Here is a 21920-nt window from a genome sequence, read left to right as displayed (position 1 = left end):
CAGTCTCCATGAAAAATAAGCCAAATGACTCATCAGGTCTTTATTTATTTATTTATTTATTTTGTTTCCATTATTTTATTATTCAAGTATTTATAATTTTATGATTTAATTTTGCAGCACATCTTTAAGTATTTATAATTTTATCATTTGGAATTGATTTTTTTAATGAAATCAATTAGATTATCATTTAGAATGTAATAATAATAATAATAATAATAATAATAATAATAATGACAAATTTCCAAAATAGACATACACCATATTTAAAATAGTACATGCAAACGAAGAATTTGTCATAATTAAGCAGGAATGTGGGAATGTTTTATTTTTCTTTTTGTTCTTTGAAGGAATCTCTCAGGAAGCCGATTTACTGCACAAACAGAGCTCAGGGGAACAGATGTGACTGTTAAAAAGAAAACAGGCACTGTGGGCAAGGATCATTTAGCTTCTACGTCTCGAAATCTAAAACGTAAATATTGGGGATTTCGGCTTTGTAAAGAGGAGGGGAGCGCGCCGAGGATGCTGGACAGAAATTAACAGATCCTGCATTGCAGGATGTGCAACGATGTGTTAAATTAAATGCAGCTGTTGAAATACAAAAGGGGAAAATTTTTCACTTTGAATAAAAAATGCAACGCAAACGCCTTTAAAGTCGTCAACTGTATCCGGATAACCGAGCGATCGTCTTGACAACCTCCTTTGGAAAGCACTTAACTAGATCGTCGCTTTCTTAATACAAGTTCTATTTTCAAATGAAGACGAAGAAGAAGAAGAAGAAAAATAACGCCAACTGCGCATCGGACACCTCCTGCTTAACTATCTGCTCCGGACACCCCATCCGTTTACCCGCTGAGACGCGCTTCTTTCTTTCTTTCTTTTTCTTTCTTCTTCTTCTTCTTCTTCTTTTTTTTTTTTTTAAGAAAACCTTTGTAAATAAATTGCAGGAGGGGGCCTTTTCCTTTCCACGGATACGCTTTGAATTTATCCGATTCTGTGGAACAGTCATTAATTGGAGATCTGGAGAACTGGCGACAGAAATTACGATGTTCAAACAGTGTTCATTTTAAATTAAAGAGCAGGAAAACTCACACCATCAGCACCCAAGCCTCCGTTTCTGTTTCTGTAGTTTGTGCACGGTACCTGGAAGCAGTGTGGAAGCTGCACGTGAACATAAATTATTTAAAAGAAACAAAAGTTACTTATTTGATTTCTTTTTTATTTCTGCTTTTTTTTTTCAGTGTCTTACGTATAGTTGTTAGTAAATGTAAAGAGACGGTATTTTTAAAATTAGGAAATAAATGCACACAAACACACAATGTTTCTTTTGGAAAACTGATGTATTTGATTATTAGAGTAAAGAATTACAGTATCTTAGTTGTTAGTAGGTATTAAAGTGTAGAGAAACTGGACCCATAAAGATCTTCCAACTTTCCAAGAAAGTGCATGTAACAGTCCGAAGGTTGTCAAACCCGATATATATTTATACTTATAAAAACACTATCATTTTGTCCCCTGGCCGCGATGGACTTCTCATGAGAGCTTTATGTACATTTTCTTGCAAGGGAGCTTGTATTTCCACATCTGAACATATTTACAGAAGCTTCAACACATAACTTTGCACTTGATGTCAGTGAGGATGCTGGGACATAGCAGCAATGTGGAAATCCAGCTCAGATACTAAAAGTGATCCTTCTAATTTGATTAGCTGTCTCAGTTCCAAAAACCAGGAAACAGGCCAGACTGAATGTTCCTCTATTTGTAACCATCTTGCTCTCAACAACACCAAAATACGAGCAACAGAAGATAGAAGAAAAAAAAAATATGGAAGTAAACAAAAAAAGTAGAAAGTACAATACACAGAGACTGTAACGAGAAAACAAATTAACACTAAATAAACCCTTGAAATGTAGCAAACTTCAATGTTTTGTCTTCCTTAAATAAGATAAAGGTAAATAATAATTGGAAAGAAAGGAACTACAACATCATTTAGTCCCTTGCCTGAATTTCATTGTTTTGTCTTGATGAGGCGGGGTGGGGGGGATTCATGAACACAGATGTTAGACCATCTACAGAAGATCAGTGTACATTATTTACAGCAAGTCTGTTCGCTTATTACAGGGCTAATGCATCACATGAACATAGACAGTTCAATTATAGCTACTACAGACAGAAAATAACTTAATGCCAAGGTAAGGTTATCTAACCAGATATTCTAAGTTTCAAAAGCACATTTTTTAAAGCACCCATTGTGGCTTTAAAATAAACAAAACCTAATTGTTAATGCTTCCACTTGGTTTCAAGCAAGGTTATAATCACTAATAAATAAGCTCCTTAAAACTATAACATGTACATTGTACAAAAAAAGCAACTTGTCTTCACACTCATGTTCGTAAAGATTCAATGGCGAGCAAAGCAGTTCAGCTGATTTTATCCCTGTCTTGTTCTCTTCCTCTGTCTGTGTCTACATATGTGTACAGTATGCCTTTAGGCATCTTTATGTGTCTGTGCCCATTTGAGGACACATACTAATTGGTGGCAATTTCTTTATTGTCCTCCATGAAGCGTGTGAACCGGAAGTGGGCCCCATTCTCTGTGTTGGCCATTTTCTCCAGACCAGCCAGAGCAGCATTGGGCTCCGTGTTGTGTAGCTTATCTAGGCTGCCTGTCAGGCCACCTATGGGAGAGCTGCCCCCATTTCCGACACCACCTGACATGGGTGGGATGCCTCCGTTCTGGATGACGGAGATTTCATTTGTCTTCATTGCGAGACCATTGGAGAAGGCCGCAGCATACTGATTCCAGAAACTGGCCGGGTCTCCGTTGCTTGCCCTCGATGCCATGTCCTTCTGGAAGATCTCGGGAAACTTGACTGGGTTGGTGCCAAGGAAGGCCATCGGGCCATCTACAGAGAGTCTGCGGCCACGTCTGGCTGGAGCGCTGTTCCACATGTGGGTACCCATGTGAACCTACACAGACGGAGAGGGAGAAGAACAAAAGAGAGGAGGTGAGAGACAGAGCAATGAGCAGGATGAAAACTAGAGATGTTTACAAACTTGGCCACAAGAGCTGCACATGAGATGATGCAATGGAAAAAATAATAATAATGCTTGAGTGTGAATTAAAATAGCTTCACACCCTGAGTGCAGCAGATCAGTTAGCTGCCTATGCTATGAGAAGTACAAACACTGTGTAAACATCTTTTGGCAAGACTGATACATGCTGTTTAATCTGAACTTTAATTTGCTCATCTCACACGGGGACCACACGGCTGAAGCAAAAATTGCACTGTCCAGTTTCATTGCCCCAGCCAGTATTACATGTGACATTTCACCTCTGCCCGTACCCTTTCTAAGAACAAGACAACATTCTGCTTGGACATTTTTGAAACACTGCTCCAAAATAATTGTATTTTAATATGGCTCATATACAATAGTTTACAAAAAGTTAATGAGCCTTTTTTAAATAAACCATACCATTGTGAGATATCGCTGTAAGTCTAGTATCATCCAACAGCCTGAGCTTGATTTAGTAAATCTTTTAGAAATAAAACAAACAAACAAGAAAAAAAAAACATATGCCCTTATTTCTCCACTAGGAATTGGAGATTGAGACATTCAAAAATAACAAACATAATTGTAAATTAAGGCCACATAATCCCCCCAAATCCTAAAGATCATTAAGCAGATCTTTTTCTTGATGATTTAAGCCTGTGACATTTTTTACAGAATCCGTTATGGAAAAATACAGACTGACTTAGCTCACAGTGATTATACCTGATAATTAATTGTGTGCACTGGATCATTCTTAGCTGATCACATGCTGGAATTTCTCTCCAATAATTATATTACATGCATGATTCAGCTTTTCCATTTTTTTTTCTCTAAGAGCAGTTCCTTTCATTAATTATACCACATTACCACATCTTGATGCCTAGTGCACTGACATGCCATATAAAATTAAATAGTAACCCTGAGACTCGTTTTTCACGAACATTCTCACGCACATACTTTTAGGAGGCCAATAGTTTGCTGAGTGTTTCGACATTTACCTTGAGGTTTCCTTTGGTGGTAAAAGCTCGGCCGCAGATGCTGCAGGCAAAGGGTTTCTCCCCTGTGTGGGTTCTCTCGTGGATCTGTAGAGCACTGGCGGAGGAGAAACACTTTGCGCAGGTATTGCAGAAGTGTTGCTTAGGAGTCCTGCGTGGTGGAGCAGTGGAAAGCACTGGGGATGTTGAGGCAGATGATGTGACCAAGCCAGGGGGTACGTCCTTGTTTTCCGGATGAAGGTTATGAAGGAAACCATTGACTTCTGGTTTGCTTAGAGAACCAACAGATAGAAGAGAAGGAGTTGGGCTGGAGGACAGGCTGGTATTTGATGGCTCAAATAGCTGTGAGGGCAGGTCTCGCATTTGATGTGTTAGCATATGTTGCTTGAGATTGCCCTTGGTGGAGAAACCCCTGTTACATGCCGTGCAAATAAATGGTCTTTCTTTGGTATGGCTTCGATAGTGAATGTCCAAGGCACTCTGACAAGCAAAGGTCTTCCCACAGATGTCACAGGATGTATTCTTGATGGTGCTACGCTCACGGAAGGGGAAAATCATGCCCAAAGGGTCTTTTGGTGAACTGACAGATGTCAGGTCCAGGGCTCCAAGGTTGGAGGGATGTGAGTGCAAGAGGCTTATACTGGTGGGGTCTGAAGATAAGGCCCTTTGGTGCCTTTCTTCGAGGCTCGGGGATTTGCGTGGTTGTGGCTGCATGCTAGTGGGTGATAGCGCCTGCATGGAGGAGGTAGATTCTGACACCGCTGGACTCCCGGCGCTTTGGCTTTCAACATCACCTCCCAGAGATGAGGAGTCATTGGTGAGACAGTCACCTTCAATTAAGCCATTTGCAATAGCCTTCATCTGGATCACATTATGTTCCTCCATTTCATTACTATTCTCTTGGCCATTCCTCTCTTGCCCTTCCTGGGTAGCCATTTCAGGGGGAGCTGGGGAGTTACATAGACTGTCATGGGAAGCATCAGCAGATCTGGGTGTATCTGGCACACTGCTGTCTGGACCCTCTTCCATTCCTTCAGTGTTGTCATCAGAAAAGTTGTCAAGATCATCAAAGTTTCTCTCTTCAAATGAGCCAGTATCAGAAGCCATGGACTCTGGATAACTCTCTGGTAGAGGGGTGTTTGGGATCTGCCCACCCATGTGCATACGGATATGTTGCTGTAGAACGACAGCATTTGTGAACTTCTTCTGACAAATGGGACAGGAGTGTTGAACTCTAAGAGGAGGCATGGCCCTATGAACACTGTAGTGGGTTTTAAGATTTCCCTTGGTGGTAAATGCCCTGCCACATATTTTACACTTGAAGGGCCGTTCCCCAGTGTGAGTGCGATAGTGCATTTTCAGTGCACTCTGGCAGCTCAGCACCCGGTGGCAAATGACACATTCATTTGGGTCTTTCACCTTTCTATCAATGTTCTCCACAAGTTGTTGTAACTTGGATGTCTCCGATCCCTGGAGAGGATCCAGAATGCCTACAAAAGGGAATTTAGCCTTGAACTGATCAGACATAAGGGGCATGAGTGGGTTGGTCATCATGGGTGGGCTGGTAGAAGTCGTATACTCTGGAGCACTTTCTGATGCACAACTCACATTTGTCATGAGACCCGAAGTCTTGCTGCCTTCTTCAGTTTTTCCATTTGAGGTAGGCAGTGTTGCACCTTCACCCTCTTCAGATACACCATCATTACTTTTAGCTGAAGGCTCAGTGGCACCTGAGTCACTCTTTGCAGTAACAGAAGGACTAGTTATGGCTATTGAATGATCTTCTTTTTTGATGAAATGTGGCAGGCTTGGCATGGTTGGTGGTAGCAGCATGCCGACTGATGATGTCAGAGTAGGCAAAACTGGTTTACTGTCAAGCCAGCTGGTCACAGGTTTCTCAGGTGGTATAGACATGCCGTATGGAATGCCAGTGCTTGTTGGTATGTTATCTAAATGCTCAGGAACAGGGTAAGGGTTCATCTGGATATGAGGGTATTTTTCTTTATGACGCTGAAAATGCACCTTCAGGTTACCACGAGTGGAGAACCGGTTGCCACAGATATTACACTTGTAGGGTCTCTCACCAGTATGTGAGCGCAGGTGAATTTGCAAGGCACTGTCGCTCCCAAACACCTTGCCACAAAACCTGCACTTATGTTTGAAGAAAGCATCATCAGAGCTGCTTTTATGCTCAAATGAACTGACATTTGGCGGCTTGTCTTTTCTCTGCTGGGCCAAAGCTGCTAAAGAATTGAGGTCCTCTACAGTGGTGCCAACACTGGGCAGAGGACTGGAGAACATGGGATTTCCAGGTGGGGGTTGAGGTAGAAGGGGATTCACGGCCGAGCTTAACAAGCTACCTATTCCAAATGCTGGCGTCGATGACTTTGCTAGTGAGGAGCTGCTTAGTTGAGAATGAAGGCTACTCATATGAGTGGGCCTTTTGTCAGAGGATTGGGGATTGATTGTTGATGGCCCCAGTGTGGTAATGCTCTGAGATGTCTCACTGCTGCTTGGGTTGGACTGAGGTAGCTGTGCCGCTGCAGCCAGCTGCTTTATGCTGCTAATACTGGCCGACTGGCTGGCCAGGTTCTGTGCTAGGCCTGCGGCTGCCGCCAGCTGTTGAGAGAGATGTGAGCTGAGTGTGGTCAGGGGGCTGGCAGCTGGCCCCATTGTGCCGGGAGCAGAAGTTGGAGGTACCTGTATTTCTGGTGACTGGGAGGCTAGTAGCAGTATCTGATGGCGAATCTGTTCAATAAGCTGCAGCTGGTGGATCTGTTGCTGTTGCAGGGCTAAGAGCTGCTCCATTAGTGCTGGCACGGCCACCCTTGGTCCTCCAGTCGAACGGGCTTCTTGGGAGAATTGGGCCACAGCCACTTTGGTGCTCTGCAGATTTTCAATTATGACATTGCTGTTGATCATGGAGAAGTTCCCCAGTTCAGTTAGGTTACTGAGCTGAGGTAGTGAGGCAGAGATAGCTGAAGTACCTACTGCGGGGCCAGAGGTGCCTCTATCAGCATGGCTGCTGACTGTATTAATGGGGCTTCCGCTTTCTGTATGACTGCCGTCCTCTTCGTGACCACTGCTCATTCCGGAAACGTCCACGTCCATGGATTCGTCTTTTTCAAGAGTGTTAGGCTCCAAAAGGTCACTGCCCTCTGTTTGATCAGTGTTATTAGCTGTGTCATTCATCTGGTCATCGGGATTATGAGGAGGAGACCCAGGCGAGAAAGTTCCGACAGGGGAGGCAGGATTTTCATTCACTATCAGAACTAACTGATTCTTAGTGCAATTCTTCTGGTGTTCCTCAAGATCTGATAGTTCAAAGAACTCAGCACAACATCTGCTACAGACATGGGCGTCTGACTCCTTGCAGGGGGGGTCCTCGGAGCAAAGTTCTGTGTCCCCTGAAAAAGAGGAAACAGAGGATTAGCGATTAGAAATGTTTTGCAGCTGAAGAAGCAGGTTTATCTTCTTGAATTCCATTGCTGTTAATCTTAAGTTAATCAGTTTTAACACTTATCCTTCTGATGTGTTCACGAAAAAACGATTGAAAGGCAACAATAAGCCGGCAGAAATGAGAAAAGGCCTTATTCAATGTAGTGGCCTCTGAAACATGATAAGAGGGGATACAAAATCAATGGGAACTACTCAAATATTGGTTAAAAGTGATCTTTGAAGATGTACATCTGGGTTTCATCAGGCCAACCAAAGGTAATCATTTTCTCTAGATAATCCATCAAAATATAGAATAGAGTGAAGTCAGGATCATTGGGTCTTAATGAAATTTCATAGAAAAGCATTGATTTCCTATATTCCATGCCCTTCAAAGTCTACTTGTCCACTCGGTGCAAATCAAGCATTTGAAGGACTTATTAGACTTTCAATTTGCTGTCAACTTTGCTCATTTTCAGCCAACTACAGGCATCTTGGACAGGTTATCTATGTCACTAAACTAATTTGTATCCACTCAGCCTGCAATCACAGTGAGACAAGAACAACAGAGCCTGTGGCACCACATCTACTACATATACACAAGAAAGCAAAAACAAAGAGGAAGAAATTCAAGAAAGAAGTTTAAGGTAAACAGTTACTCAGTTGATAACCAAAAAACATGAAACAAATCTGCCATCTATTACAAGAATAAAAATATTTATTATTCTTAAGAGTTTTGTTTATGTATTGTTCAATAAACTCAAAAGTTAAATCGAAGAAAGGACAGTTATCGGTAAATTCATTTGAGGAAAAAAATGCCTGAAAGGGATTAAATAAATAAATAAATACTTGGTCAACGCTAAAGAGCAGTGTGGCATATGAGAACGCATGCATCACAAACTTGCCAAAACTAAGAAAGCAGACACACCAGTTCATAGAACAAGCACAACAGAAACTTCTCTTGTTACTTAGACAAAAATTCTAAAGTAACGACCACATTTCAAATGCGCACTGAAACAGGTTTTGAAATTTTCCATTTTAATAAACAGGACGAGTCAGGGAATGAAAAGGCAAGACGACACCCTGCCCCCAGAGCCACTGCTGTGCTCCAGACTTTCCTTATTCATTTCCCTCTTTGTCACACTAAAATCTCGCTATTTAACATACAAGTTGATTTACAAATTGCATTTCTCTATGAATCCCTTTCATTGTGCCTCTGGCCCCTCAACACTTTCATCAGGGCCAAGAATTCATTTGCAAATGAAACCCAGAGAAGTGCAGCCCTGCCCCACAGAGAGACAGGATGCCTTCCCATTGTTCACACAGCATGGGAGCGGCGGGGATCGTCGGCACAGCCTGGCCCTGCTCATCTCAGTCGACTCAAAGCAGATCCTGTTTAATTCAGGGATTATCTCCCTCAATGTTTCTCCGCTCAGAGACATCAGATAACGCAAAGTTGCCATGACAGTAAACCCCGGCCCTCACACCACCAAACCATGCAAACAGGGAAGACTCAACTTTAATGATAACTTTTCATGTTAAATCCTCCCCTCCTTCCACCCACCCGTCTACCTACACCCCAAGCGTTAATTTTGAAAAAATGTGTTTGATTCATAGTGTGAGAAATGTGAGGATTAAATAAACACCTTTTCTCTTTTCTCAAGGTTCACTGTACACAAATTAGTGTGAAGAAAATCAAATCATATGACAATGAGTGGGATGAAAATAGAAGAATATAGAAAAGAAACAAAAACTTTTGCCTGACTTTTGGAAGATGGAGAGTTATTCATAAAAAATAAAATACCTGAGTTTTCACTGTGTGTCCAAATCTACACACATCAGAGAAAAAGCTCTACAGTAGAATTTAATTAATTCACTATTTAACTCACAGACATAATAAGTGTGTTTCTTTAATTGAATAAATCCTAACAAATACTAAAACATTTTTTTGTACAGTGCATTTTCACAATTGTGCACTTTCAAATTATTTGAGTTTATCAAACAAATGCCACAATAAAACAAATGCAAGCATAAAATATAACTATCGCTAGAATATAAAATTACACTAAAAAAGACAGCAAAGATAGATGAACTTTCCCCCAAATTGTACATTTCTATACGCTAACTAAGGAACTGCTAAGACTCGTCATCAAATTGCAATGCAGCAATGGACATTGTCGTCTTCCAAACTCTATCACAAGTTTAAGGAAAGCCAATGGTAAAAATGCCTTTACGGCTGTACAGTGTAAGAATCATTTCACCATTAACTGCATATGACTTATTACACTGCCAAAATATGTTTTTACTTGATGACCGAAAAAGGAACAAAACTGAATTAATGCATCACTACAAATCCACTGTCCACATAAGACTAGGAGCAAACAGCGCAGATGCTAGCATTAGGCTTAATTCCTAAAATAGCAAGGATTAACTTCAAATTACAATTAAGATAAAGTCAAGCTGGTATGAAGAAAGACTGTAAACTTCGATAGAATGTCTATCAATAGCACAATGTAAGTAGTGAGCAGAGCTAAAGGGCGTTAGGCAGGCAGTAAGAGGACGGAGCCTCAAAGAGATTGACCAAAAATCTGAATATGAGAGACAAGAAAGTAAGGATTAGTCAAAAAAAGTTGGAGAGCTTTGAGAGATCCTACATTATTTTTTCGCAGGGGGCCTCTGTGAGCGTCTTGACACTTGTAACTTCAGGAGGGTTTCTGCTCACATCTTCTCCAGCCCTCAGGACTCATCCCACTGAACACTAGATGGGGTTCCACTAAAGCTGCCGTGGTCCAGGACAAGATTCAAATCTCAGAAGCTCTGCCCCGGTGACATGGTTAAAGCTTAAGGGGAGGGAAAAAGGCAAAGCAAGTCCTTCAGGCTACACCTAAACTCACACCACATAAACAATGGCAAAATGACAAGCGAGGAACTCTGTGTTTGCAGGGAGAAACAGCGCAAAAAGGGGGCTGCCCTGCCAATCTCTCCTCTAGGGGGGCCACTCTGATAGGGCATAAGGGGATGGTCACAACATTGATAAGGCCCCACAGTCAAACACACTCTTAAATAAAAAAGCTGAGGCCTTGCTGGGCCGCCTGCAGCTCTCATCAGCAGGGTCAATGGCAAGGCAGAGAGGAACACAGTGAGCCCTGAACTCTGATCACCTCCAAACAGAGGGACGCTGGCAAAGGTTAAAACAGCTCAACATCCCACCCTCTGTGGCTCTCACTCCGACCTCCCAGTAACTACAGCCCTGAGCATCACTGATATTCAGCTACAGATACAATGACTTTCTGTTTCCCTTCCTGCTACCAGAACACTCTAGAAAGACACACAACTCATTTATAATGAGCACTGCTTCAGCTAAATAATCCCAAAGTTAAAGACAACATGGTCATACTCTTATAATTACATACACAAGATACTTGCAACTATTTTAGCATATGGCCTAGACATAATTAGGAATTTTTGCATTCTGCAGTTGGGTTGTTGAAACAAGTGACTTTCCCTCACTCCCCTTTATTAGATTTAAAGGAAATTTAGACGAAAAAAACAGCACTCAGGGATAGACTAGGTTTTGCATTAATCATCAAGTTCCTAAAATCACGTGAAATAGCTTTTCAATGCGTGACTTTCTCACGAAAGGAATATTTATTTTAAATATTTATGTTAAATGCACATGCTTTTCAGGTTGTGCTAAACGCAGTGTGCTGCATAGAAAATTTTATTTGCACGCATGAAACCTGTAGGCCATTTAAATGAAAAGATGTATTTATTTTTAAATTGCAGAAAGTATAAATTTTGTGCGGCAAAATTCGATCACACTGCGCGGAATAACAAAGTCGGGGCTTCTTTCCATTTAAGAACATTTATGAAATTACTTAAAATATTAATGGATATTTTTTTCCTCCTAATGAACGCATGACTGAAAAGTCGGTCAACAAAAATACACGCTGCAACGTCCTGTAGCGAATGAAAGCTTAATTTAAAACTATTCTACAGTGATCTCAAAGCGCAGTTTTATTAAAGTGTCTTGTTTGGCTCGAGTAGTCCCCTTTTCTACAAAAACAAAGCAGCTTGCAATTAATTATAACTTTACTGGCTTATGTTGGCCTCTGAAACGCTGAGAGCTCATGCAGAGTCCTGAATGCCACTTTGTACAAACTCGTTTCACATTTTAGGCACAACATTTCTAACAAAGCATTCTTACTGCAGTATTTTTCAAAGGTGTAAGATGGTCGCATTGGCTACAAGTCCGCAAGTTAAAATTAGGAAGTCAGTTTTATCTATATGGACACGAAACTATCTTTTAGACTAATCGGGTGTGTAGCCTATTTGTGCACACAGAATGGCCGAGACAAAACTTCAGTTTCCCAAATATTTGTTTTCTTCTTCTTCTTCTTTTTTATAAGAAAAAAAAAATTGCCTAAAGATGGGTAAACTAAAGAGACCGTCACAGGAGGAACTGGGAAAGATGTTTGTTCATTAACGTTCTCCGGCGCACTCTGTCCTCCTTTCATCTTACTTTAAAAAAAAGTAACAAGCCATGACGTAGACTGTTGATATATTTTCATAAAAGAAGGAAATGTCTGTACGAGTTTACAGCGCAGAACTGAAGCACACGGAAGACGGTATTTGTGGGTCCAGGACCAAAGAAAAGTTGGGAGTCCCGGCAGGGGCGACAGGGTGGTCGATGTCGAGGCAAGACACCGACCGCTGAACGCAGGGAAGCCTGCGTGCGAGCGGAGCGATTATTTATTTATTTAAAACGCGCTAAAGTTAAGACTAAAAACTTTTGAAACTTTTAAGTCACACCGAGCTCAAACCCAAAGAAAACACACCATATCTATGTTTTTATATTTAACTTATTAACCGTTTAGAACCGAGTTTTAATCCCTGATAATGAAATAATCAGCGCAGAAATGTCAAGTTACCGAAAATTGTTCTTGGTACTTGAATAATGGGAAATTCGTGGAAAATCGGTGCATCAACTTTTGTTAAAAGTCGACCATACTTTCATCAAGAAGTCACTTGAATTTGTAAAGAAATCAACAACAACAAAAAAAACTAACAGCATAAACTCCAATTCAAAGTCTTCCTTAATAGTGAGAGTTGACCGCGGACACAATAAAACATCGCTTAAAAGAAAGAAAAATTCACGGTGATTGCATAAAAGGAGCGTTGGGTTACTTGGACTCACCATTGTGCTCCGATAAAGGCAGATGAGGGTCGGATTGGAAGTGTTGAGGTTTCGCTTGCTTCCTCCGCGACATGCTGGCTGGCACATCAGCAGGCAAAGAATAAAAAAATGACTACAAAACCTTCTAAAAAATTACGTAAATCGAGAACATCCACCGCGCATGTGCCCCGTTATGATTATCAATAATGCTCTGCGATTAATCATACGGGGGGCTTCTTTGAAAGGCGATTGGCACCTTGCCAGCCCCCCTCCTATTCAAATGAAGTCTCTTTAATCAATTAGCTCCTGATTTGCTGGGGACTCTTGTCTCTCTCTCAGCTCCCACCCAATGAGTTGATCCGTATGAGGAAGAAAGGCTGGGTTTTCCAAACTCCCTTTAGATACGGTTTAACCCCTTCTGTTAGCCAAGTCAAGGCTTATCTTGACTACTACAGGGGAATGTCAGCGTCTCGAGTCCATGCCCGCGACAGTATCTTTCAGTCTTTCTCACTGATCAAGCAGTGATCACAGTTTATTTTCTTTCTTTCTTTTTTCCTTTTCCCCTGTTGATGTGGATTGACGGGACGCTCGCAACTCAAACCTTCGCGATCTCCAACCAACTTTAATTTCACTACAACTCGGTAGTCCGTTCTCCACTCTTGCGTTAAGATCGCTGTAATTCAGCTCTTGTTGTGTGCACACCGACACCTACTTTCTGAAGAGTTTGAAGCGAAGCTCCCGGTGCGCTAAAACGCAACGTCTCGCCAGCATGTTCCGTGCGTAAATGGCACCGTTACGCGTTCCCAAAAGTCCAGAGTGTGATCCGACGTCCCAATCACTTTGATTTGATTATTATTAGCAGAAAGAGGGGTTACTTACTAACACGTTTTCATCACACACTGCGTTCCGCGAATAAACAAACTTTGAGGGCCCGTGCGGCAGTGGGACAAATGTGGAGCCCGGCCCATCGAGGATCTGATTGGTCATCGGGCTATTCAGTCACGTTACCATTCACCTCCACCTCCCTCTCCCTCCCTCCTCTCTCTCCCGCTCTCTCTCTTTCTCTCTGATTGAGCACAGCAGAGCCAAACGGTTTGTGCGCGCCGGGATGATCAGTGGTAAAGAGCGGAGAGACAGAAGTCTGTTCATCTGAATGGGGATAAATTAAGCTTTTAAATTCTTCCCCAAACACTTTTTTTTAACGAATGCTTGCCTCATATCCATGTCATGTGGACTAATCTATATTTCACATCATGCATTTGGAAAAAAAAAACTAAACTTATCTTTATATATTTACCATCCACTGGGTTGTTTATATTGTAAAATCGGCATGAATTACTGCATAATGTCCTTATCAAAAGTTAAATGTTTGGCCTGTTGATATGTTTTATTTTATCGTAATGGTAAATGTTTTTATTAGAATGACAATTGGTCAATATATTTCAGCTGATAACGGCAAAGCAAATAAAACAATGTCTTAATCGAGCCTGTGGATTACAGAAGTTACAGTATTATTATTATTATTATTATTATTATTATTATTATTATTATAAATAATGCATTAACAGGAGTGCGCATTCACTTGGGATGCTTAAGAGAGCAAGAGATCCCACAGGAGCTTCTTGTGAGCGCTGAGTCGAGTAGATTTATTACCTGAAAAAGATAAACGAAGCTCTCAGTCAGGCTGATTTTGAGAAATGAAGATAATAATGTTACTATAGGTGATGCCTCGGATGCCATTATTTTTCACTGAATATTTAAAGAGCAGCTGCAGGCTAGATGGATCTGGTCCTCTCTTGTGTCAGATATCTTTTAGTTTCGACTAGCCTTACTATTTACTTATTCATGAAAAAAGGAAAGAGCAGAGGGAAAATCAAATACCTCTGATGGCCTTAGTGATCTGCTTTATCAATGCGTTAGGTCGAATAATTAAACAGCACACATAATTTTCAAATGGAACATTCTTTTTTTTCTTTTTTTTTCTTTTTTGGGAGGGAGTATCAATTGATGCATAAACTGTCCAAAAACCCGGGGACCAGATCGAAATTAAAGCTGTGACTAACAAAAATCAAAGAGCAAATGATCATTAGTAGGGGAAAATGTGTATGTGCGCGTGCAGTTAAAAAGCCCGTGCAATTATATGCAGGAAACTTGAAATTGCTAGGAGAGGAAAAAGGGGTCTGCAATATTGTAATGTCCCGGGCGGAAAAATCAATGGCCAGTTAATTGATGTGAGTGTTGGTGTGAGATTGTAAACAGGGTGATTTGCAGCCCAGCCGAGCAGGAGACATTTTAAATGGGATTCACTCGGGACGGTTGAGGATACAGTGTTAACAGTCATGGGCTGAATGACACAGGCGGACACAGTTTGGGGACCCAACTGATATAACTCAGTGCCAGTGCTTGAAAAAGTTTTAAACTGATTTAAATGTTTTTTTTCTTTTCTTTTTTCAGAGGCGTGTGTCTGCCTGAACTATTATTTATTATCTGTTGAGTGAGAAAGCGGGAAAAATTAAATATTTAACATAAAAAAAATGTTTATCATACTAATGATAATGACATTAAGATGGAATTATTAATGTATATTTCCTTTAAAAAAAAAATTAAAACCTTTGATTAACGGTGGATGTAATAACCGTTTATTTAACAGGCGCATCAAACGGTTTCTTTTTGTCACTGTGGGGGAAGTGCTTTCAAAGAAAAGTGACAGAAGCCTTTGGCGCATAAAAAGTGCGCATTTGTCGGTTATGCGCAATCAATGCTGCGCGCACCATATCAGAGACGGTCTGTCGTGGGTGTCATCATTCACTATTATCACCGACACGTCGTGATTGATCACGTAGCTCAGAAACACTGCACGTCTGAGCGCATAATGCGATAGTTAAAGCGAGGAATCTACCAAAGCGCAGTTGTTAGTGATCCTCACACTCTGTATTTCTAACTAGAAAGCCCCCTTTTTTTCTGCGTATTCAACACGTGGTGGGTTTCTATTCACGGTCCTGCTCCCTGCTCGACGCGATGCCTAAAGAATTACAACTAGCTGGATTAGGCCTTCATCTAGGTCAGCTGCACGTGTGTGTGTGTGTGTGTGTGTGTGTGTGTGTAGTATTTGTGATAACAGGCACAAATGGCAAAAAGAGAGAGCGGACAAAACTCTTTTTACAAGAAAGCAGAGTCTCGTGACTCCAGTATGTATGAAGAGGAGTGGAGTCCCTGATTAACAGGGCTGCTGCTTACATGGACAATAGGTTTGATTTATACGTTATGAGTAAAGAGCCTCTGTTAAAAAAAATACCAAAAAGTTATAGAGATAATATTAAGAAAGGGCCTTTTTAATAATAACAAATACAATCACAAACAACCATAGGATGAAATTCCCTAAAACGTTTTATTTTGTGGCAGAATAAACTAGTACATTATTCCTTCTTTTCTTTATTAATGACAACTGATGAAGTCAATGGTCCCCTCATCCCAGAACAAATATCAAGCGCCTGGCATTATTAATGGCACCATGATGTCTTTTCTAAAGGATTATGAGCTTGATTAAAGGGATTGTTGTAAGCTGGCCTCATGCTCAAATAAAGAAATAAGCCCATATTTTCCTTCTACCAAGTCACACACTCTGTCACTGTATGACTCTTAACAGAACAGTACTGCTATGTTTAGGGTGCCCAACCTCAGTCATTTAAATATTACTCAGTCTTTGAGTTATTCCACATAAGTCTTCTAAAAAAAACAAAACGAACAAATAAACAAAAAAAAAAAAAAAAAACATATCTAAAATTAATCAGGTTATAAGGCTTTGGGGAAGAAAAAAAACTCCAGCTGGAGCAGAAATTATTGGTTCATTTACTTGAAGTATGAAGTGAGATTACTTTGTCTTCCAGACAATCAGAATGCAGCATTTAGCACTGTTTTGCCACCAAAGGAATCCCATTGAAAAATCACCTGCATTAAAATTCAATACCTGCAGCAGCACCGACTAGCCTCCATTAATTAAGAGATCAAACCCTTTCTATTGTCCTCCAGCAGCCCTGCCACCACTTGTCCCACAGATTGTTTTCCCCCATTGTGCCCTCTGACATCTTCCTGCAGCATCGCCCGATATCAATGGGCCGTGTTTGTTTTTACATTATCTCAGCTGCAGTTACAGACACCCCCTTTCAATCTCATCTTGTTTGAGGGAAAACAAGCAAACATTCAAGGGTGTTGCAGAGGTGCTAGAGGTCACTGGTCCATCACACATACCCTGCATGTTCAGGCTCTGTGTGTGTGTGATTGTGAGTTTGCATGTGCCACTGGTACAGCCTTCTGTGGCACAAACACTGTGAGTGATTGTGTTTAAGCTGTAGTTACTCAGGTACAAGTGTACAAGTGTTAGGAGATGTGTGCCAATGGATCCTTGACAAAGAGCTTCAACCCCCCCCCCAGTTATAAGTGAGAGAGGCCAGGCTTCAGTATCTTTCTGAACAGTGTAACTGGACACCAAACATCACAGGCGGGATCCACTCAAACACAAAACTACATTTGCATCCTTTTGGATAGTTTGCAAACACTAGAATACTTTTGTTTAAGATAAAATATAAACACAGCACAATTTAGAAGAGAGTAAAACTTTATGATAGTATAACTTGCTGCATTCTTGTATTAAAAACAATTAATTACACTTTTCAATTTGGACAAATTCAAAGCATAGTTTGTTTCGCATCAGATTTGACTGATTATTAACTGATGATTCTTATTTATAAATAAATGTTTAAATAGATATAGATAAGTAATATACACATCACTTGAGCAAAACGAACCTTTAGCTTTAGTTCACTAAGTTTATTAGCTTTATGGCTGTTTCTCATTACTGTCCACCCAAGTTTTTTTTCTAAATAGATACACTCAGTCACAGTGATGCAATCGTTCAATCCTTCAATTGTTATCATACAAATTCACTTGATTGTATCTGATTAAACATGTTCGCTTGAGTTGCATTAACGACAAACACGGTGGTACTGGACGACCACCAAGACTCCCATTTTAGCTCCTTCGTATTCTTGAAAAACACATTGTGCTTTCATATGACATTGACAAATGATATTTGGACGAAGAGGGATGCTTAGATGGTTAGATGTTTCACAGAATGGAGCCGGATTACACTGACACACATCACTAAGGCTGGAGGTTATAGAGGAACCAAACACTCCAAACATCTTGAAGAAATTACAGACATCACCCACCGAAAGCTGAGTGTTTATGTATTCTTAAGAACCTGGAAGCAAAACTAAAAATTACACATCGACTTATCCCTACATTACTTCACACGCTCGTAAACACAGAATATACAGAATATACACATGCAATGTCTGTGTCACAGCCACAAAGCAAGCCGGGCGGGTAATGTAACCACACAACAAAGCAACGTGCAGGTAACCACCGAGCCAGCAGACACGCCACGTAAAACAAAAAAACACACACGTTCTTACAGTAAATACAGCCACAAAGTTGAAACATATCAAGCGGTTTATTCGCAGTGACTCTGGGCACAAGATGTTTATCAACTGCCGCCAGACAGCTGTGTTGGTCGGCCAGCAGTTAACTGTGTCTCAGACAGCCTCTTATTGCTATTGATAGTTAGCATCAGTGTCCCGGCTGAGGAATGGGACTGCTATAGGCAAACACAAGCTATTGATCTCCAGCCTGTCCCTGACCGGCCTGGAGCTACAGAGGGAAAGAAATGGGAGTGGAGGCCGGGCGGAGCCTTCAGACTCACTGTCTGGCACCTGGAAGAGCTACCGGTGGTGCTGGTCAGGAGTGTATTGAGAAAGATCTCACTCCTTTATATTGCTGCTTTGTGTTCAAATTAACAGCCTGCATCTATTAATGAAGCATTAGCTAAATTATTCATTTATAGTCCCATTTTAAGTCTTTCATTTTAAGGCCACCTAAAGAAATGCATTTCTTGTCAGTTTTTCTCCTGTCAATGAAATTTTTAACTTCCTACGTACTTTGCATCCTGTCTCGTCCCCCTTTCATCCTTTTTGTTCGGCTATTTCTTAAATTAATATCCTCATTCGTTTATGTATTGATTGATTGATTTGCTGGAATAAAGCAATTCACTTTGGTGTACAGTGCTTTCAAAGCGGCATTTAAGCTCACCGCTAGCAACATTCAATTCATTAAATGACTGCTTCAGATTGTGCCCTGTTTTCTTTATATTCCTCTATATATTCCCAATAAAGAAATCACCACCAAATATGATGCCTTTCTGTAGTTAATTGCTCTTTAAAACAAGCACAAACACACATGAGACTGCACTGAGGTTTCAGTGGTTAAAAATGAGGAATCTGTCGGGAGGAAAAGTGTTGCAGGCTCTATGTGAGGTCTTCTTATGTTTTTGCATGTGTGCTCTTGAGCTTCCTGTGACCACACGAGAGGGAACTAAATTTAAGCTGGTGTTTGTGTGTATGCCTGTGTGCTTTAGACTGAAAAAAACACACAAAAAACAGAGATACTGTATGTATCTCTGTTTTTGTTAAGTGTTTATTTACACATTCAGGTGACCACCACATAATATGTAGAGGACAAAATTTCTGCAAGTGCTGCATATACATGGCATTTTATTTTCAATGAGTAGAACTGAAATTAGATGGTATTTCGTTATAGCTCCACTGTTGTTGCACACCACGTCTGCACTGGAAAGGGGAAGAGGAGTGAAATCTGCCTGGAGGTGAAGGGGGAGGGCTTGTCATTCTTTATTTACCCCACTTGTGGAAGTCTAGTCGGATACGAGATATCAGAGAAGTCAGTTCCCTGATGACAAGCGAGAAGACTACCTTGAGGGGTAAACTCAGTCAAGTTATAGGACTGCCACCACTTCCCCACTTCCTTTTTCTTCACGACTCACTCTTTTCTCCCCTATTTATGTCTCCTCTTGCTTCTTTTTTACATTTTACTATTTTCTTTTCATATTTTGCAAAGGAAGATATAAAATGTAAGAATTACGCCAATAAATTTAATTTACTATGGAGTTGAACAAGGTAGCAAAACAAAATGAAAAAGTAAAAAAAAAAAAAAATCCATGTAATAATGAAAAACACTTCAGTGCCCTTATTTGTGTTTGTGTGTGTGCGTATGCTGGAATCAAATAGTCCCTCTCCTGCTCTCTTAGCTCATTTAGGCTGCATGTCAGACAGAATGGCAATCAGACTCTCTCATCAAACTCCACTGCCCTTTTACTTTTTCTCGTACCTCCTGGCTCATCTTGTTTGGTGAGTTGGTGCTTTTCAAACTCCCATCAAAACGTCTGGCAAGGGGACACAACACAGCTTGCCTTACATTTTCACAAGGCCCACTGAGGTTCGCTCTATATTCTTTGATGATGTTTCAGTACAGATAAAAATTACAGTCTTTTTGTTTCTCAGAGATCTAGCATCTCATATTTAAAAACCCTACTACAGGTAGGGTATGCATTCTCATCACTCTGGTATACAGCTGCACACATTCAGATGGATAAGGACAAATGTAAGCACACAGACACACACACACACACACACACACACACACGGGACTCTTTTCAAAGAAGTTTGCTTTTTTTATTACTTCCTTTCCCATTCAGTGGCCTCCCCACTTTCCACAGTGCCCTGGGTGTGCAGTGAAAGAGTCGTGCTTATTATGTGCTCCGGGCTCTCCAAACCCAGCTTTGTTTTGTCCAGATAGCTCTCTCTCCCTCGCTCTCCTTCTCTGTCTCTCTTTAATATTCACAGTAAGAGTCTTGGCTCTCACAAGACGGCTGTTTTCCCAGTTTTCTCCCCCGCTCACAGCCAAGTGTGGCCCCTGTGAGTGTAAACACGCAGAAGGGAGGGACATCTCCTGACAAACATCTCCAAGGATGTGCCACCCTGCCCCGTGTCATTCATTCTCTACCTGGCACTGAAGCTAAACTGTTAACACTGAAGTGTGAGTGCCCGAACCCTAAAGGACTGCCAGCGGCTGCACATGCCTGGTCTACCTAAATTCACACTACACTCACATCTGCTCTTCACAGAGAAACGATGCAGTGTATAAGCACATCACAGAGTCTGTGCGTGTGTTGCAAAGGCAGAGCTGTTTGCAGAACTTCGTACAATGACAGAATAACAAGTAATTTAATGTACACATTTCTCATAGACCTAATTTGAGATTTCACACCTAATCCATTCTTAAGTATGCCTTGCTTTGTCCCCTTACACTGCACTGAAAGCCCTTATATGTCAGCCTGTTCTGTCAGTGTGAGTTGTGAATGTGTCACCATGACAAATTCTTCTACATTAATTGCTTTTGGCAGTTAAGGTTATTCTCCTTTGGACTGTAATGTCTTCCAGGGGTCCTTTGTTTAACCAGGTGGCTAACATAAGAGTCACCTCTCACAGAGTTGATATCTGGAGAGTTGCACCCACTGGAGAAAATTGTCATTACCTTGTAGCCTAGTATCTGCCATTGGCAGCACAAGACTAGCAAACAGCATGAATTAGGAGCGGAGCTTATATTTAAACAGAAGATCACCCCAAACATTGATAAGGCAGTGCACTGCATGGCAGTCAGACCCCTGGTGATGTTAACAGCACTACGCTGTTATCACAGGTGTGATCGCTCACCAGCCCACAACCACATTTACATCTTAATTACCAGCCTAATCAATGGGGTTGCACTTTGACTTCATTTGTGACATTCATGAAACCTCATTTAAGGTGTAAGAATAGGCCATCGTAAGTACTGGTGGTAAGAGAGAGGCACCTATTTTCACTGTGGGATACAAAGAAGATAAAAAGGGGCAGACTCCTGAAGTCTCACAGGCGTGCTCACGCTGCACAGTGGGGTTGACAAAGTGAGCACTGGGAGATATTTATGATAATTGCATACTCCTCCCAAAATGACAAAGCAAATTGGTGAGACGTGCAGCGTATGACAGAAAACGGATGGCTTGTGGGACTTGAGCGGGGTGATTTAAATGCCAAGTGATTGAACAACAAACTCGCATTAAGACCTTATTGATGAGTTCAGAGTTTCATTTGGGATCAATAAGACGATTGGTCGAGGCTGAAGCCAATACATGCAGTAGGGAGAGACTGCGGGGTAGAGAGATGAGAGGTTATTGGACTGCTTCACCACAGAATAGAGAAGACACTGGGTTATGTTTATCTAAAAGTGGCCTCAGAGTAAATTCCTGCAAACAGCAACAACTGGAGGATTTTATCCAGAGGGGTGGCAGGATATCATCATACGGTGATGTCAGAA

The 21920-nt window shown here is 41.1% G+C and overlaps 1 protein-coding gene and 1 long non-coding RNA gene across 3 annotated transcripts in view; both read right to left on the bottom strand.

Annotated features, from left to right (window-relative positions):
• LOC109202623 (uncharacterized) overlaps positions 1–13562 on the bottom strand; it is a 43860-nt gene extending 30298 nt beyond the window's left edge. The window contains exon 1 of the long non-coding RNA XR_002062575.2: positions 13536–13562. This is a non-coding gene — a long non-coding RNA (uncharacterized LOC109202623). The remainder of the gene's footprint in view (positions 1–13535) is intronic.
• Positions 1319–13586, bottom strand: sall1a (spalt-like transcription factor 1a). Of its 2 annotated transcripts, XM_019360419.2 has the most exons (4): positions 12678–13585; positions 10135–10320; positions 4049–7452; positions 1319–2966 (listed from the first exon to the last, which is right to left on the bottom strand). In XM_019360419.2, exons 3-4 carry the CDS (start codon positions 7235–7237, stop codon positions 2526–2528), a joined length of 3630 nt encoding a protein of 1209 aa, XP_019215964.1. In that variant the 5' UTR covers positions 7238–7452; positions 10135–10320; positions 12678–13585; the 3' UTR covers positions 1319–2525. The 2 variants fall into 2 exon arrangements, with proteins under 2 accessions (XP_019215964.1, XP_003437589.1); XM_003437541.5 differs by lacking the exon at positions 10135–10320 and having other exon boundaries at positions 12678–13586.
• Between the last annotated feature and the right edge of the window lie 8334 nt (positions 13587–21920).

Source organism: Oreochromis niloticus, linkage group LG1 (assembly GCF_001858045.2).
Source record: "Oreochromis niloticus isolate F11D_XX linkage group LG1, O_niloticus_UMD_NMBU, whole genome shotgun sequence".
NCBI lineage: Eukaryota > Metazoa > Chordata > Actinopteri > Cichliformes > Cichlidae > Oreochromis > Oreochromis niloticus.
Note: the sequence above shows the minus strand (reverse complement) of the source record. Positions and strands in the feature narration are given on the sequence as shown.

Coding starts and splice junctions, on each gene's coding strand:
- sall1a (XM_003437541.5), bottom strand. CDS start 12,750: ATGTCGCGGAGGAAGCAAGCGAAACCTCAACACTTCCAATCCGACCCT. Junction 7,453..12,677: donor GCCTTTATCGGAGCACAATG/GTGAGTCCAAGT, acceptor CCTCTTTTTCAG/GGGACACAGAACTTTGCTCC. Junction 2,967..4,048: donor CCACCAAAGGAAACCTCAAG/GTAAATGTCGAA, acceptor CCGTCTGTGTAG/GTTCACATGGGTACCCACAT.